Genomic DNA, 18,034 nt, shown 5'->3' on the forward strand with positions numbered 1-18,034 from the left:
CAGATTGGAATGTCGAGACGTTTCCCCTTCGCAGGCTCCTGAAGTCTGCTTTACCAAGGTCTCCCTCCGACAAGGAGGCAGTATGGGAAAAAATTCACAAGCTGTATTCCCAGCAGGTGATAATTAAATTACCCCTCCTACTACAAGAAAAGGGGTATTATTCCACACTATATTGTGGTACTGAAGCCAGAAGGCTAGGTGAGACTTATTCTAAATCTAAAAATTTTTTGAACACTTACAAAGGTTCAAATCAAGATGGAGTCACTCAGAGCAGTGATAACGAACAGGAAGAAGGGGACTATATAGTGTCCCGGGACATCAGGGATGCTTACCTCTATGTCCCAAATTTGCCCTTCTCACTAAGGGTACCTCAGGTTCGTGGTGCAGAACTGTCACTATCAGTTTCAGACGCTGCCGTTTGGATTGTCCACGGCACCCCGGGTCTTTACTAAGGTAATGGCCAAAATGATGATTCTTCTTCGAAGAAAAGGCGTCTTAATTATCCCTTACTTGGACGATCTCCTGATAAGGGCATAGTCCAGGGAACAGTTGGAGGTAGGAGTAGCACTATCTCGGATACTGCTACAACAGCACGGGTGGATTCTAAATATTCCAAAATCGCAGCTGATCCCGACGACACGTCTGCTGTGCCTAGGGATGATTCTGGACACAGTCCAGAAAAAGGTGTTTCTCCCGAAAGAGAAAGCCAGGGAGTTATCCGAGCTAGTCAGGAACCTCCTAAAAACAGTGCATCATTGCACAAGGGTCCTGGTAGAAAATGGTGGCTTCCTACGAAGCAATTCCACTCGGCAGATTTCACGCAAGAACTTTTCAGTGGGATCTGCTGGACAAATGGTCCGGATCGCATCTTCAGATGCATCAGCGGATAACCCTATATCCAAGGACAAGGGTGTCTCTCCTGTGGTGGTTATAGAGTGCTCATCTTCTAGAGGGCCGCAGATTCGGCATTCAGGATTGGATGCTGGTGACCACGGAGCCCAGCCCGAGAGGCTGGGGAGCAGTCACACAAGGAAAAAATTTCCAGGGAGTGTGATCAAGTCTGGAGACTTTTCTCCACATAAATATACTGGAGCTAAGGGTAAATTTATAATGCTCTAAGCTTAGCAAGACCTCTGCTTCAAGGTCAGCCGGTATTGATCCAGTGGGAAAAACATCACGGCAGTCGCCCACGTAAACAGACAGGGCGACACAAGAAGCAGGAGGGCAATGGCAAAAACTGCAAGGACTTTTCGCTGGGCGGAAAATCATGTGATAGCACTGTCAGCAGTGTTTCATCCCGGGAATGGAAACTGGGAAGCAGACTTCCTCAGCAGGCACGACCTCCACCCGGGAGAGTGGAAACTTCATCGGGAAGTTTTTTCCACATGATTGTAAACCGTTGGGAAATACCAAAGGTGGACATGATGGCGTCCCGTCTGAACAAAAAACGGGACAGGTATTGCGCCAGGTCAAGAGACCCTCAGGCAATAGCTGTGGACGTTCTGGTAACACCGTGGGTGTACCAGTCGGTGTATGTGTTCCCTCCTCTGCTTCTCATACCTAAGGTGCTGAGAATTATAAGACGTAGAGGAGTAAGAACTATACTCATGGCTCCGGATTGGCCAAGAAGGACTTGGTACCCGGAACTTCAAGAGATGTTTACAGAGGTCTTATGGCCTCTGCCGCTAAGAAGGGACTTGCTTCAGCAAGTACCATGTCTGTTCCAAGACTTACCGCAGCTGCGTTTGTTGGCATGGCGGTGGAACGCCGGATCCTAAGGGAAAAAGGCATTCCGGAAGAGGTCATTCCTACCCTGGTCAAAGCCAGAAAGGAGGTGACCGCACAACATTATCACCACATGTGGCGAAAATATGTTGCGTGGTGTGAGGCCAGGAAGGCCCCACAAAGAAATTTCAACTCGGTCGATTCCTGCATTTCCTGCAAACAGGAGTGTCTATGGGCCTCAAATTGGGGTCCATTAAGGTTCAAATTTCGGCCCTGTCAATTTTCTTCCAGAAAGAATTGGCTTCAGTTCCTGAAGTCCAGAACTTTGTCAAGGGAGTATTGCATATACAACCCTCTTTTGTGCCTCCAGTGGCACTGTGGGATCTCAACGTAGTTCTGGGATTCTTCAAATCACATTGGTTTAAAACCAGTCAAATCTGTGGATTTGAAGCATCTCACATGAAAAGTGACCATGTTCTTGGCCCTGGCCTGGACCAGGCGAGTGTCAAATTGGTGGTTTTTTTCTCAAAAAAGCCCATATTTGTTTGTCCATTCGGACAGGGCAGAGCTGCGGACTCGTCCCCAGTTCTCTCCCTAAGGTGGTGTCAGTGTTTCACCTGAACCAGCTTATTGTGGTGCCTTGCAGCTACTAGGGACTTGGAGGACTCCAAGTTGCTAGATGTTGTCAGGGCCCTGAAAATATAGGTTCCAGGACGGCTGGAGTCAGGAAAACTGACTTGCTGTTATCCTGTATGCACCCAACAAACTGGGTGCTCTTGCTTTTAAGCAGACTATTGCTAGTTGGATGTGTAATACAATTCAGCTTGCACATTCTGTGGCAGGCCTGCCACAGCCAAAATATGTAAATGCCCATTCCACAAGGAAGGTGGGCTCATCTTGGGCGGCTGCCCGAGGGGTCTCGGCTTTACAACTTTGCCGAGCGGTTATTTAGTCAGGGGCAAACACGTTTGTAAAATCCTACAAATTTGATACCCTGGCTAAGGAGGACCTGGAGTTCTCTCATTCGGTGCTGCAGAGTCATCCGCACTCTCCCGCCCGTTTGGGAGCTTTGGTATAATCCCCATGGTCCTTTCAGGAACCCCAGCATCCACTAGGACGATAGAGAAAATAAGAATTTACTTACCGATAATTCTATTTCTCGGAGTCCGTAGTGGATGCTGGGCGCCCATCCCAAGTGCGGATTATCTGCAATACTTGTACATAGTTACAAAAATCGGGTTATTATTGTTGTGAGCCATCTTTTCAGAGGCTCCGCTGTTATCATACTGTTAACTGGGTTTAGATCACAAGTTGTACGGTGTGATTGGTGTGGCTGGTATGAGTCTTACCCGGGATTCAAAATTCCTCCCTTATTGTGTACGCTCGTCCGGGCACAGTACCTAACTGGCTTGGAGGAGGGTCATAGGGGGAGGAGCCAGTGCACACCACCTGATCGGAAAGCTTTACTTTTGTGCCCTGTCTCCTGCGGAGCCGCTATTCCCCATGGTCCTTTCAGGAACCCCAGCATCCACTACGGACTCCGAGAAATAGAATTATCGGTAAGTAAATTCTTATTTTTGGATGTGAAGTAAGTGGATTAGTCAAGAGCACAGAGTGATGAGGGGAGACGAGGTGGGGGTGGGCAGAGGATGGAGTTGACTGTGGAATTTCTGGAACTATTGCACTTTTAGTTTCACTGGGAAAATTGTATAAATTGAAACCGGAAGTGAGTCTGGACCATAGACTTGAGGTAGATTTACTAAAGCTTTTTAAACAAACAGGTGGTGTTGCCCGTAGCAACCAATCAGATTCTAGCTAGTCCATTCTTGAAAATGATTGACAATATCTGTATGGTTGCTATGGGCAACATCACCACTTCTCTGTTTTAGAAACTTAAGTAAATCTACCCTGTAATGTTCTCTCTCTAACTATGGAATAGGAGGGAAGGCTTCACAATTGTGTGAGCCAAAGTCATAGGACAAAAAGTAGGAAAGAGCTGAGTGGTGAAAGCCAAGGGAAACAGAGTATTCAGGAGGAAAGGGTGGCGGCTGCCTTTGTATTAAACTGCTATACAATAGTTCGTTACATTTTTGACTCAAGTTGGTACAGAACATTTTTATGAAGTGTTGTGGTCACAATGGGGTCATGTAGGGAGTTTTTCACAGTGTGGCTGTGAGTCACTTGGATATATTCCCCAAAACATTTTAAGACGAAGGTTGTTGTGAGGACCAAGACAGGCCAACTTCTCAGGGAAGGTTTGAGGAGAAGCTATAGGTCTTTAGTTTCTGTACCTCCTCTAGTGCAGGGGTTTATATAAACTGGAAGCGTTTAAATTACCGCTTGTCGGGATCCCGGAGGTCACAATGCCGACACCGGAATCTTGACTAGCGGTGAAATGTCACCGCCGGAATACCGGCACAACAGGCTAGTCTCCCTCTGTGGGTGTCCACTACACCCATAGAGGGAGAATATTACCTGTGGTGAGTGCAGCGAGCCCGCAAGGGGCTTTCTAGTGCTCACCCCGCTGCCGGCAACTGTTATTTCATACTGAACCCATATAAACCAAGCATAGAGAAAATATAACTGTTGAATTTTACAGCAAATAAAGTGAAGTGCTTTTGTGGTGGTACCCAGTGTTCTTTGTCTCAGGGTTATTGTGACTCTCTATTCATGATTAATGAGGTGAGTGCTTAACTCCGCAGAATATAATGAATGCATCACCTGAGGGCGGGGCTTTCTAGAAGAATAAGCGGCTTCTCGTGCCCTGTGACACTTATGATTAAACAGCTGCAGGATAACTGCTTAGGTATTGTGTACGGTTCTCTCTGACAGCAAGTGCTTTTTAAAAAAAAAATTATTTGAGGTAATAACTCACATGACACCTGGACGGTCACTTTCTCCAAAAGATAGCTAGTAAGATCTCCTTTCACAAATGAATGTCAGTTCAAGCTGGATACATTTTTAGGTGATGTATAGTAATACAGGTACTAATAATAATTACCTACTGTGCTTTATACGGGTGTGGTATTGAAAGTCGACAGTAACTAGGTCGACAATGTCTAGGTCAACCACTATTGGTCGACAGTAACTAGGTCGACAGGGTGTCTAGGTCGACATGTTCTAGGTCGACAGGTCAAAAGGTCGACATGATTTTTTAATGTTATTTTGGTGTCGTTTTCTTCGTAGAGTGACCGGGAACCTCAATTAGTGCACCGCGTCCCCTCGCATGGCTCGCCATGCTTCGGGCATGGTGCCTTCGCTCCGCTACCGCTTCGCTCGGCACAGATTACCGTTCCAATCGTAGTCCACATGGATCGTTAAGTATGAAAAGGTTAAAAAAAAGAAAAAAATTGTGAAAAACTCATGTCGACCTTTTGACCTGTCGACCTAAAGACCCTGTCGACCTAGACACCCTGTCGACCTAGACACCCTGTCGACCTAGTTACTGTCGACCAATAGTGGTCGGCCTAGACATTGTCGACCTAGTTACTGTCGACTTTCAATCCGGATCCCGCTTTAAACACCATTGATATGGAGAACAGGTGAATGTGCTGGACCTGTATCTTTCATCCATTCCAGGACAACACATTGATGGGGTTGAAGCAGCTATATGGCCCCTTCCTGCTTATCTGCACCAACATTCCTTTTCTATGCTTATTCTCTGATTTAGTGCCTGCCAGGCTTCTCTTGTTGCCCCGGCTTTGCTAAGAGCCTGCAGTAGCAGGTAAAGCCCCACAGGTCATATTGCAGGCAATACATTTAAACATCCTGCGATTTCTGCTTCCTTCCTTCAAAGTAATGAATATTGATCCAGACCCCGCCATACACCATTGTTGTCTAGTTTTGGTTCCATACACAGATGAGCAGACAGCACAGTATAAAGCAAAAAGTGCAACAGGATGACTGATGGAAACCTCCTTTCAGAATGGTGCTGTTTCTGTTCCAGCCTTATACCTACCTTAGATTTGTTACGACTTACAACACTGTTTTTCTTGCATTAAACTGCCTGCTGATCTGTTATTACCAAAATCTATTTAGAGGTATTGCTGAGATAAATGGTAGGTGTGGCCCTTTTGAAGGTCGTAGGACCATACGTGTGGTCTTGCAAGTTTATCTTGATGATCATCTCTGCATTCAAATGTTATGGTGAAATTATTGAAAATTGCTTGTTTGTGCCATTGTCTTTGCATACAGCGTAAGACCACATACCTAGAACTGTATCCAGGATACAGAACAAGAGACCTTACACTGCATTTCTTTGCACCTACAGAATGAGATGTCGCACTGTTCAGTACAATAATTGCATGATCATTGCTGCATATCATTTAATTGCCACAGGGTTTCCACAGCCTCAGTTCTTTGTAGCTGGTTGTAATCTACATTATTTAGAGCAGGGGTTCTCAGACTCTGTCCTCAGGACCCCACACAGTGCATGTTTTGCAGGTAACCCAGCAATTGCACAGGTGTATTAACTACTCACTGACACATTTTAAAAGGTCCACAGGTGGAGCTAATTATTTCACTTGTGATTCTGTGAGAAGACCTGGAAAACATGCACTGTGTGGGGTCCTGAGGACCGAGTTTGAGAACCTGTGATTTAGAGGAATCCATTTTGTGGGCTGAACCAATAATTATAGCAACTTAGCCTATCCATTCACTGTGCTTCCGTAATGTTGCATTTCCTAGTGAATTCATATGTTGAATGCAAATATTTGTTTAATGAAAAATATGGTTGTTTCCTGTGTTTATCACTAATGCCACTAGTTTCCAGCAAATTGGTAGATTGCATTCCCTAAAACATAGGTCTGCAAACACGGTGCATGTTTTTCAGGTAACCCAACAGGTGCACAGGTGTATTAATTACTCACAGACACATTTTAAAAGGTCCGCAGGTGGAGTTAATTATTTCACTTGTGATTCTGTGAAGAGACCTGTAAAACATGCACTGTGTGGGGTAATGAGGACCGAGTTTGCAGGCCTATGCCCTAAAATATTGGTTCAAACCACAAAATGGCTGACAACAAAATGTACATGTAGAACGATAACAATTTTATACATGGGCATATAGATAATGGACAAAGGCTTTAATTTTTAATTTTTTGCATTTCCTATCCCAGTGAAAACTGTCTTTTCAGATTTTACATAAGACTCTTTTTCCATTACAGTGAAATAAGATGGCAGATCAGCGGCAACGTTCTCTCTCCACCTCTGGGGAATCACTGTATCATGTCTTAGGACTGGACAAGAATGCTACCTCAGATGATATTAAAAGATGTTACCGGTGAGTTGCAACTACCCTACCACCTCTTCACCTATCACTCTCTTATTGAATAGCTGAGAGAAGACAATACGTGCATACAAGACATTTCTTATACTGCGTGCATTCCAGCAAGCTGTATTTTCAGAAGTGCATTGTTTGTATGTTACAGGAAGCTAGCATTGAAATACCACCCAGATAAGAACCCAGATAATCCAGAGGCGTCTGAGAAATTCAAGGAGATCAATAATGCGCACGGTATCCTGACAGATGCCACAAAGAGAAACATCTACGACAAGTACGGGTCACTCGGCCTCTATGTGGCGGAGCAGTTTGGGGAGGAGAATGTTAACACATACTTTGTTCTGTCCAGCTGGTGGGCAAAGGTGAGTAATTAGAGAAGATAGGCGAGTTGTGTGCTGAAACCACTTCTCCCCCATGTATGAAGGAGGAGATGTGTGTTACATGATGTCATCATCGGTGCTTCTGTATGTTAGAGAGTGTGCTGATGTTGTGGGCAAAGTATGACATACAGATATTGATTTTGACAGCTACAGGTGTTGTTGCCCATTCACCCCAGCAGGGACAGTGCTGTGATGGCTGCCAGTTCCGGGCTGCCTGTAAGATCTCATGAGGCTTGCAGGATCTCGTGTATTCCCAGTGAGCCAACGGAGAGGAGAGTCGCTGCGCCTCAGCACTAGGCTGATGCGCTGTGGAGGGTACTGTGGGGATTGTTTTTCGGCATCAGAGATGTTAATACATCTCGTCTCTCTCTACCTCTCTACCTCTTCCTGCTTCTCCTTGGTAATGAAGCGTTGTGCCCGCACAATATTCAATATTTGTGGGTATAAAACATCAACCCTTGAGATATTTACAGTAAAAGATGAATGATTAGATTTTAAGAATTGGAATGTATGTATGTATGTGTGTGTGTGTGTGTGTGTGTGTGTGTGTGTGTGTGTGTGTGTGTGTGTGTGTGTGTGTATATGTATATATATATATATATATGTATGTATATATATGTATATATATATATGTGTATATATACATATATATATATATATATATATATATATATATATATATATATAAAACCACCATTTAAAATGACAATCTGGAAATTTGTTACACCTTCAGCCACTTGCCTCTTCATATATATTTTGAGTTAATGGGCATTTTATAAGGTCACTGGCAGGGGTAAACACAGGATTTCTAGAGGGGTTTTTTATTTTAGAGCGATTGTCACTAGTTCGTGAAGAATGTAACAAGGTATAGTCTGCCCCAAACAAAGTATGTAATACAGTACTCGGACATACGCAGGCCCGATGATCACGGTGAGCCACTTACAGATTCTCTCTCTGAGATAATTGAGCACTCAGACGGGCACACACAGACACACAGCAGACTTGGTAGGAAAATTTGCTGCCACTGGGCACGTGCAGCAGCTCCATTCGCCTTATATACTGCATATAGCGGTCGCTGGCCAGGCTGTGGAGGAGAGGATTTCTGGGCAACTGAACCCCCCATCCCCTGCATTTACCTATGTCCTGTCTCCTCAGACTCTGTTCAAGCTTTGTTTTGGTTTGTTTTTTTCCCCACAATCCCGTAATTTATGAATTGGACTTGTATTTCGAGTCCTGTATGTAATTAGGACCCCCGTGTTCAATTGGTGTGTTAATGTTCTATGGGAAGTGTGCATATTTGAGTGCTATATGTAACTAGGGCCACCTCTCTCCCAGGCACTGTTTATGTTCTGTGGACTGATCACTGGATGTTACTGCTGCTGTTGTCTCTGCTGTTGCTGTAATTGCTGCTGCGGGAAGTGTAAACCGCGACCCCACGAAGGGGAGGAGACTGATTTCTACGTATCCCCTGAGGACTTGGAGGCACAGTTGCAATCTGATGAAAGGGGTGAGTGACACTACTTAAAGTGCGTTCGCTGTGGCTGAGTAATGTATCACCTATATCATTCCAAATTGCATCAGGAATATGAACCCTTACCCCTGTCCTTGGAAACTTACCTCCCCCACTCTCTTCATACATTGTACATCTACACACAAGTTCACCAACATTCTCTGTCCCTGCCTCCACCTGCCCTCTTTCTTTCCTCAGACCAGGCAAGATGAGACAATATTCCCACAGCGATGATACCAATGGGCTACTGCAGGCAGGGAGAGAATGATGCCTGATTATAGCATGTTCGAAAAGAATGCACACATCAGTCTATATTTATCTTTTGTATACACAACCCAGCTTATGTACAGTGCACACTGATCTGTAAGCATGTCTGTTCATTCGTATAGTATTGTTTCATTATAGGGGAATAGAATCAACCTTCATTTATTAGGGGACCTTGCAAGTTAACCGAATCACATTTATTTATTAAGTAATTTATATATTTACACGTATCATACAGCACTTTACAGCGAATATTCTGTCTTGCACATATGTACCTACCCCAGTGGAGCTTGCAATCTATATTCTCTACCACCTCTGCACACACAGACACTAGGGTTCATTTTTGTGAGAAGCCAGGGAACCTATCCGCATGTTTTTGAAGCACCTGGAGACGCATGGAAAGAACATACAAACTTTGTGTTGTAATAGTACTCCTGGTTTAGCCCACTAAATATTTGCCTCCACTCTGTGTAAATAAGAATCCTGTCTGTGGCTATAACATCCATGTTACAGGTACCATTCACAGATATTTCCAACTCTGGAACAGGTAGTAGTTGGAGCAATGGCAAAGAGGATTTCTCTCAGTGGTGAGCCCTAGTGTGGAACAACCCACTGCTGTGCTAATTTTGTGTAGGGCGTGTTTGTAAAGATAAGGCTCGAGTTGCAAGCTGTCTTTGTTTCACAGCAGCCTGAGTACTGCTGGTTGTCTACCTGTGGTTTAAACACTAAGACACTAAATGTAATGCTTTAATTGCAGATGCTGCTGATATCCCAGTGTTGGTACAACCTAGCTCAGCCACGGAGACCACACAACTTACCAGCGACTCCCATGCCAGCTACAACACTGATGCATTCAACTGAGTGTGTACAGGACCCCCAGGTCACTAGGATTAGAGAAGAGGGGGAGAACTGATCTGATCCTACAGCCCTCTGTGTAAAACATGCCCCTGACCCCACATCTGACCAGCTTTTATCTTGTCCCCTCAGTGCGGTGATTGAACATCCGGGGAGACCGGCGCATGCTCACCACTCTCCTTCCCAACATGATCCTCTTCCCTCCTTTCATGATCAAATATTTTTAATTTATTTTTATTTTGTTTATGTCTAGTTTTTAATGGGTATATTTTTGTATGGGGACCTGTTACTTCTGCACCCCTCCCTTTTTCTCCCTTCATGTTACCTTATGTCATGGAGCCAAGCCCTCCATTGTTCTCTCCTAACATCTTTAGGAGGAGTGTGTATGTTATGTTCCAGATCAGTGTGACAAAGGCAACAAGTGGTTCTGTAGTTTCGGATCACTTCCTGGGTTTTTGGTGATTATTTTGTTTTTGTTTTTTTCCCTCTGTCTGGATTCTCTCCCCTCAAGGTGAATTTTAATCATGAATGTGTCACATTGTAGTGCGAGTGCTTGTGATGAGTGTGTGCTTGCAGAGGACTGTTTGGTTGTATGCGAGGGACGCTGCCTGATCTGCTGCTAGCTCCTGGCGCATTGTATGGAGGAATACGGTTGTGCTGCTGTGTACTCTGCATTGCTGGGAACAATTCTTTACGTGACAAGGGAAGTGACTCGATTTTCAAAGTTATCTTAGAAAAAGTTTCACTTCTGTCAAAAACAAAAAAATTTAAGTTTTTTTTTTTTCAGGCTAATTTAAACCAATAGTACAGACCTTGCTGGGTGATAAATCACTTAAAAATCGCTGAAACTGCACTTTAATAAAATGTAGGTGTACTGTATTTTACCTCCTCTAGTTGGTGCTGTATGCAATGTCTCGTAACACCACAGTAACTTTGCTTTATCACATTTCCTTTCTTTTACCAATAGCTATTAAATCTCCTCTGAGCAATGTATGTAATCTTGTTTGCAACCCTGAGACTGAACCTGAAATATGGATGTTGTATTATTGTATCTCTGGCTGTAGGAATTAAAAGCTAATGTCACCCAAAATGGAAATTCTAGACGTTAAACAAAAATATATAATATTACCTTTGTTCTGTTGATCTGCTCTATCCTGCCACAACCAACTGAGGCTGTCGCTCCTTTCTGTATGCTAATAGACTGACTAGGCAGGAACTTAGGAGCGCATCCCATATCTGGCGGACACAGTGGGGGGTGGGGGTGGTCTTTCTCAGTCTTATAGTCGGTGTGCTGCTCATAGACAACCAGCAGAAGGGGGAACTGTTCCCCTCTCCGTGTAAGACTGATCGGGTGGATCACTGGAACACATGTCGGTTATATATAATATTGGCGGTAATCAGTTCTTTCCACACCCGTTTTGTTTCTGCTGACGGGTGTGGTATCATCATTTCAGCTCGCTACCCTCTGGATAGCGAGGTGTCCAAAACTTTACGCAGCTAAACCTGATTGCTATGGGCGCAAAATGCACGATAACTGGGATCACTTTAAAAAGGAGATTGGGCGTGATATATCATTTGAATACCGCCCTCTTTGTTTGTGTTAAACTTCTAGAATGCCACCTAGTAACTGAATCTACAGATTTGTTTGTATTTATCCTATAAGAGTGAGGTAGTGGTGTCCTCTACATTTCCTCAGCAGTGGTTTTAGTTAGTGATGCATTGGATCTAGTTAGCACTGGTGGAAGCTGTGATGGAAAGATTTTCTATGTCTTCACAGCTCTTAGCCGCTACTAATTGCAGGGGGCCTGGTTCAGTGACTGTATACTCCGCTCTGCATATTGCTGGCAAAGTAGCCAGTGCCATATTTATTTGTATATAAAGTCAGTAGTACTCTACAGCACTGTATTTATCTGTATATAGTGTCACTAGTGTACACAGCACTGTATCTAGTGCGGAGAGTGTATTTGTCACTATGCCAAAGATATGCGAGTGTCCATCCAGCCCCGCGGCTTGTCAGATGTCCTAGTACTCCAAATGCAGTATCAATCTTGTAATCCTGACACTCCACCCGATAGCCTCATCTAGTCGCTCTAATCCTCCTCATCCTATATTAAGGGAGCAATCCAAGGTACCCTGTTTCTGCTAAAGTGCCCATCCACATGTAACAAAAAAAAGATAACCTGGCTGATAGGGCATGGTTTTAGTTTTCCCCACGCCACTGGTATGTCCGCTTACCTAGAAATAGTAGGCTCCACACGAGCGTTCAGAATGACACAAAATCACCCTGCTTACACTGCCAGCTTAACTTTGAACCCAACTTAGGCTGAACATACTGTATAATAGGTGCGGCGAAGTGCCTGTGTACATGGGGCCCTATTGCCTCTGAGCGGCATATGTGCCCCATGTGTGTGGGTGTTGTGTGCTTTAGTCACAGTGAATAGTAAATACTGTATAAGGGGTGACCATTCAATCTCAGATTGTCATAAGGCCCTAGCAGTGCCGAGCTTGAGCATCCTCTCTCCAGTAGATTTATGTGGAAATTTCTGTTTAAAGTGTATCTGTCTTGTTTAATATCAGTTTGGATGAACAAGGAGACTATGAATTTCTGTCAGTGATCTTAATTGCAATTTTATGTAACGCCTTCTCCCTGCTCATGGTTTTTGTTGTGTGTTTTTTTTTTGTTTTTTTTTCAAATTTAAGGCTGGCGTTATGTCTGTCACAAAGTGGCGCCGCTGTCCAAAAATCCCATTTGGCCTGTCTTCATTGTACCTCCCCTCACCTGCTGCTGCCATTCTTTAAAGAAATTGTATGCTAGAGATAGGCAACCTAGAGCGTACTGGAACTTGTAGTTCCACAGATGCCAAACAGCCATACATTACCTAAGCCAAATTTTATGCTATATATGTCTGCTACACCCTTACACCTCAAATGACCACTAAACTTTTACATGGTTATACTCAAGGTGATGCAGTAATCATGTGGACATATCACTTCTGTACTCAGAATACTCCGTCAGTAATCCTACTGAAAGACAATTATGACGTCCTATAGCACCCCAAATATGTACAGGGTGTGCTTTTTACATTTACAGTATCTGGGTTGATTGCTGTAAGATCTAGATGTAACTGTTAGAACACAAATGTAAAAGAGTCTGCCTATCAAACCCTTTAATGTATTTACATGTGTCTTATTAGAATGGGTCAGTAAACCCTGTAAAAAAAATAAAATATCAGTGTAGAATAATGACTTTACTATAAGGGGGTACAGTATGTTTTATTTTTTTTCTCATTGGTTTTTGAATGTGTTCCCCCCCCCCCATTATCTGTAACCTGTCTAAATAACCTAGATTTACCATTTATATTTCTTAAAATGTGTGAGGAGCGTCTTATGTGTAGACCTGCAGAATTCTCTTAAGAAGCCAAACTGATATTTTTCATACTAGATCCACCACTGTTCTGCTGTACTTATTGAATGTTCCCTTACCCTTGTTTTTACTGCTTCCGTTACGGAGTCACTACGACACTAAGTTTTCCGCTGTCCGTGGCCTGCCAGGAGTAAAACGTTGCAAGCGTCAGCGCCCACGCATCTGTGTGTTTGGCTATCTGGGGGATGGGGTCGGGGTGACACTGAGGTCCCTCTGAACATTTGCAGAGGAGAAAATCATGTTTTGTTTGTAGCATGTCATTATGTATGTTTGAATTACCTAACGTGAAACAAAGCAAGAAGGATGTTAAGTTATCTGAACCACTACTGTAAAATAAATGTTTCTGTGCAGGAACCTCACCACGTCTTGTGTGTGTTTTTGGTTTGGCCTGTTCTTTCCATTTTATTATTTGTGGAAGGCTGTTACTGGCATGGGTTTATAAACTTATAAAGGGTTCTAAAAATTCCCCTGGTCTCCATAGTGGGTGATGCAAGATGTAAATTGATCCAGCTGAGAAATGCAAGCCTTCTAGTACATTTTATATCCACTGGAATTCTGTTTTCTGCCTTAGGGCTCATCAGTGCAGAGACCTAAGGTTTCTGACAACCATGTGAAGCACTAAAGGGGATATCCTCAAAACGCCACCTAACTCTTATTATTTAAATACTATCAATTGCTAATGAAATGTTAATTAAATACGGTGGCAATTCAGTTATTTGTGATGTGTTGCTGAGATGGCGTAAGAAAGCTTGTAAAAGTGGCATATCGCAGCCTCCACATACTTCATTGCACCATAAACCCTCATAAGGTACGCAATACAATGAACAATATTGGACTGCCGTTAAGTATCGGCATGCTAACAATGCATTTAGGTGAACATGCCCCAAGTCTCAAATGATTAATTAGATCTATTTTTCATAGTGACGCTAGTACTATGTGTTTATGCTTTTTATTTCTTTATGCTGCCTCTGGCTAACAGTTGATAACTTGGAACTAGTGAAATGGTTTTCTGGTTTGTGTCAGGGAAACCAATGGAACAGAATTAGCAGCTTGACAACCTAGTCATGGGATAGTGCACTGGGGAATAATGTATGATCCTTCGTTATGGGGGAGAAGTGGTATCAGCGCACGTTATGTGCACGGATACTGCTTCTCCCCCATGTATCACAACAGCGGTGTGGGCTCAGTGATAGCGCTCCTGTCCATATTGGCGCTGCTATCTAATAGATAGCATGCCGATATCCAGGGCATTGTAGCTGCTGACCGTTCTGACGCCTGCAGCTATCAACATCTACAGCTGCTGGTGGCGTTGCCTATACACCACAGCAGGGACAGAGCTGATGTGCTGTTGTCTCAGACGGGCATCGCTGGAGGGGGGAGTTTTCTATTCCCCGGTTCGACAGATAAGATGTTCATACATCCCTTCCTGCTTCGCCTGGGTAATGACGATACGTGGTGCTATAATACATTTACCCCTTGGTCTTGGAAAACAATGTCCAATGTGATAATCTAACTAATAAGTGAGTACTATGGGGTAAATGCAGTGCAGATCGTGCCGCTATAATACTTTCTGCTTCGCCTCATTACTGAGGTGAAGCAGGAAGGGACATTGGCAAGATGTAGGAACATTTTGTCTGGTGAAGCGGGGGAGTGAAAATACCCCACTAGAACTTTAGTGCTAATGTGCAGTGTCTCCCTGCCTGGCTGGCTCCAGTGCGCATGTGTAAGATCTCGCTACATACGCAAGATCCCACATAAAGCACGGAGTCGGCAGCCCCCACAACCAGTGACAGCTCTGTCCCTGCTGTGGAGATAGGGCAAAGACACCTGCAGCTGTTGGAACTGTTCATACATTGCCCTGGATATAGCATAGTGCCCCTGTCACTGATCCCGTACCGGCACTGTCATACAAGCAGTATCGGTTCACATAACGTGCGCTTATACCACTTCTCCTCCATTACGTAGGATCATACATTTACCCCTGTGTACACTAATACTAATCATCACCCTAGTGCTCAAAGTCATTGTACTTTGGAGAATCGGTTGACTCAAGGAAATCCATGAGAATACAGTAACCTACTTTCTCTTACGTCCTAGAGGATGCTGGGGACTCCAAAAGGACCATGGGGTATAGACTGGATCCGCAGGAGTCTGGGCACACTGAAAAGACTTTAACTGGGTGTGAACTGGCTCCTCCCTCTATGCCCCTCCACCAGACCTCAGTTAGACTTTGTGCCCAGGACTGACTGGACACTCACTAGGGGAGCTCTCCTGAGTTTCTCTGGAAAAGACTTTTGTTAGGTTTTTTATTTTGAGAGAGACCTGCTGGCTACAGGCTCCCTGCAGCGAGGGACTGAGGGGAGAGAAGCAGGACCTACTTTTTAGTTTAAGGGCTCTGCTTCTCGGCTACTGGACACCATTAGCTCCAGAGGGTTCGATCACTTGGTGCACCTAGCTGCTTGTTCCCGGAGCCACTCCGTCACCTCCCTCACAGAAGCCAGAAGAAAGAAGCCGGGTGAGTATTAGAAGAACCGAAGACTTCAGGACGGCAGAAGACTTCAGTAACGGAGGTACAGCGCAGCGGTAGCGCTGCGCTCCATGCTCCCACACACTTCTCCATCGGCATTCACAGGGTGCAGGGCGCTGGGGGGGGGGGGCGCCCTGGGCGGCATGTTACTGACATCTGGGAGCTGGCATAAGTTTTTTCGGTGCCTCTGCACCGTTTTCTAGACCCCCGCCGGCATTTTCAATATTTCAAACTTGGCGGGCTGAGGCGCGCCGGGAAGGGGCGGAGCTTAGCCGCGTGGCTCACAGTGCCATTTTCTCCTCACACGCGGCTGCGGGAGACGCTGGTCCGGGACCTCCAAAAGCTCCACTGAAGTAACGGGGAGCTTATCGGGGGGGGGGGGGGGGCACAGTTGGTGGTGCATATTTATTGTTATTGAGGCAGCGCTAGTTACATATATTCGTTGGGGGGATATATGGGCGCTGGGGTGTGAGCTGGCATACTCCTTCTGTGTTTCTCTATCCGGGCTTCCTTGTGGGCCTGTCCCCTGGCTGAGACATTGTGTGTGTCGGTGGGTCGATACTCCGTGTCGACATGTCTGAGGCTGAATGTTATTCACCGGAGGAGGTTATTGGGGGGGAGATGCGGGTCTGGAGTTGGCTCTGTCGGCGCAGCCGACACCTGATTTACTTGCATTGTTGAATACAATTAATTCTAATGTGGCTTCTTGATCAAAGAGGTTAGATAAATCTGAGTCACAGACACAGGTGTGGAAAAAATCCATGGAGGATGCTTTGTCGCAGGTACAGACCCCTTAGGGGTCAATAAAGCGGCCGTTTACTCAAGTGGTAGATACTGATACCGACACGGATTCTGAGTCCGATGTCGACTTCACTGAGGCTCCTTTGCATCCAAGATTAGTTAAGAGTATTCAGTACATGATTGTGGCTATAAAGGATGTGTTACGCATTTCTGAGGAACCTGCCGTACAGGAAACAAGGATTTGCTTGTTTAAAGAGAGAAAACCTGAGGTGCAGTTTCCCCCCTCTCATGAAATTAATACTCTTTGTGAAAAGGCTTGGGAGTCGCCGGACAAGAGGTGGCAGATTCCCAAGAGGATTTACATGGCGTATCCTTTCCCCTCTATTGATAGGGGAAAATGGGAGGCGTCTCCAAATGTTGATAAAGCTTTATCTCGTTTGTCTAAGAAGGTGGCGCTTCCGTCTCCTGACACAGCAGCTCTCAAGGATCCGGCGGATCGCAAGCTGGAGACGTCTCTGAAGTCCATTTTCGCTAATATGGGTGCATTGCTCAGACCTGCTGTGGCGTCTGTATGGGTGAGTAGTGCTATTGCTAAATGGGCTGAGAATTTAGCTGCTGATATGGATACCCTTGATAAAGATACTGTTCTTTTGACTCTTGGTTATATCAAGGACGCTGCAGATTACCTGAAGGATGCGGCGAGGGATGTTGGTCTCTTGGGGTCAAGAGCCAATGCCATGTCGATTTCGGCCAGGAGGGCGCTGTGGATCCATCAATGGAATGCTGATGCCGATTCCAAGAGGGCTATGGAAGCTTTACCCTTCAAAGGTAATGTCTTGTTTGGGGACGGCTTGGCTGACCTGGTTTCTACCGCGACTGCGGGTAAGTCGTCTTTTCTTCCCTATGTTCCCACACAACAGAAAAAGGCACCACATCAGCAGATGCAGTCCTTTCGTCCGAATAAATACAGGCGGAGAAAAGGTTTGTCCTTTCTCGCTTCGAAAGGTAGAGGAAGGGGAAGGAAGTCGCCTGCAGTGTCCGCCCCTGCCGCTACCAAGTCCACCGCATGACGCTGGGGCTTCCCTTGGGGAGTCCGAACCGGTGGGGGGCCGTCTGCGGTTCTTCAGTCAGGTCTGGGTTCAATCAGGCCTGGATCCTTGGGTCCTAGAGATTGTATCTCAGGGATACAAGCTGGAGTTTCAGGAGATTCCCCCTCACCGGTTTTTCATGTCGGCCTTGCCAGTGTCTCTTCCGGACAGGGAGGTGGTGCTGGCAGCAATACAAAAGTTGTGTCATCAGAGGGTCATTGTTCCCATTCCGCCGTCCC

The 18,034-nt window shown here is 45.1% G+C and overlaps 1 protein-coding gene across 2 annotated transcripts in view; it reads left to right on the forward strand.

The window, feature by feature from the left end:
* Positions 1-13,798, forward strand: part of DNAJC5 (DnaJ heat shock protein family (Hsp40) member C5) — a 90,349-nt gene extending 76,551 nt beyond the window's left edge. For both annotated transcript variants that reach the window (XM_063959193.1, XM_063959192.1), the window contains exons 2-5: positions 6,891-7,006; positions 7,155-7,368; positions 8,722-8,893; positions 9,918-13,798. In XM_063959193.1, coding sequence (XP_063815263.1) covers positions 6,900-7,006; positions 7,155-7,368; positions 8,722-8,893; positions 9,918-10,021 — 597 coding nt within the window. In that variant the 5' untranslated portion in view covers positions 6,891-6,899 and the 3' untranslated portion in view covers positions 10,022-13,798. The remainder of the gene's footprint in view (positions 1-6,890; positions 7,007-7,154; positions 7,369-8,721; positions 8,894-9,917) is intronic.
* The last annotated feature ends 4,236 nt before the right edge of the window (positions 13,799-18,034 follow it).

Source organism: Pseudophryne corroboree, chromosome 3 (genome assembly GCF_028390025.1).
Source record: "Pseudophryne corroboree isolate aPseCor3 chromosome 3, aPseCor3.hap2, whole genome shotgun sequence".
Lineage (NCBI taxonomy): Eukaryota > Metazoa > Chordata > Amphibia > Anura > Myobatrachidae > Pseudophryne > Pseudophryne corroboree.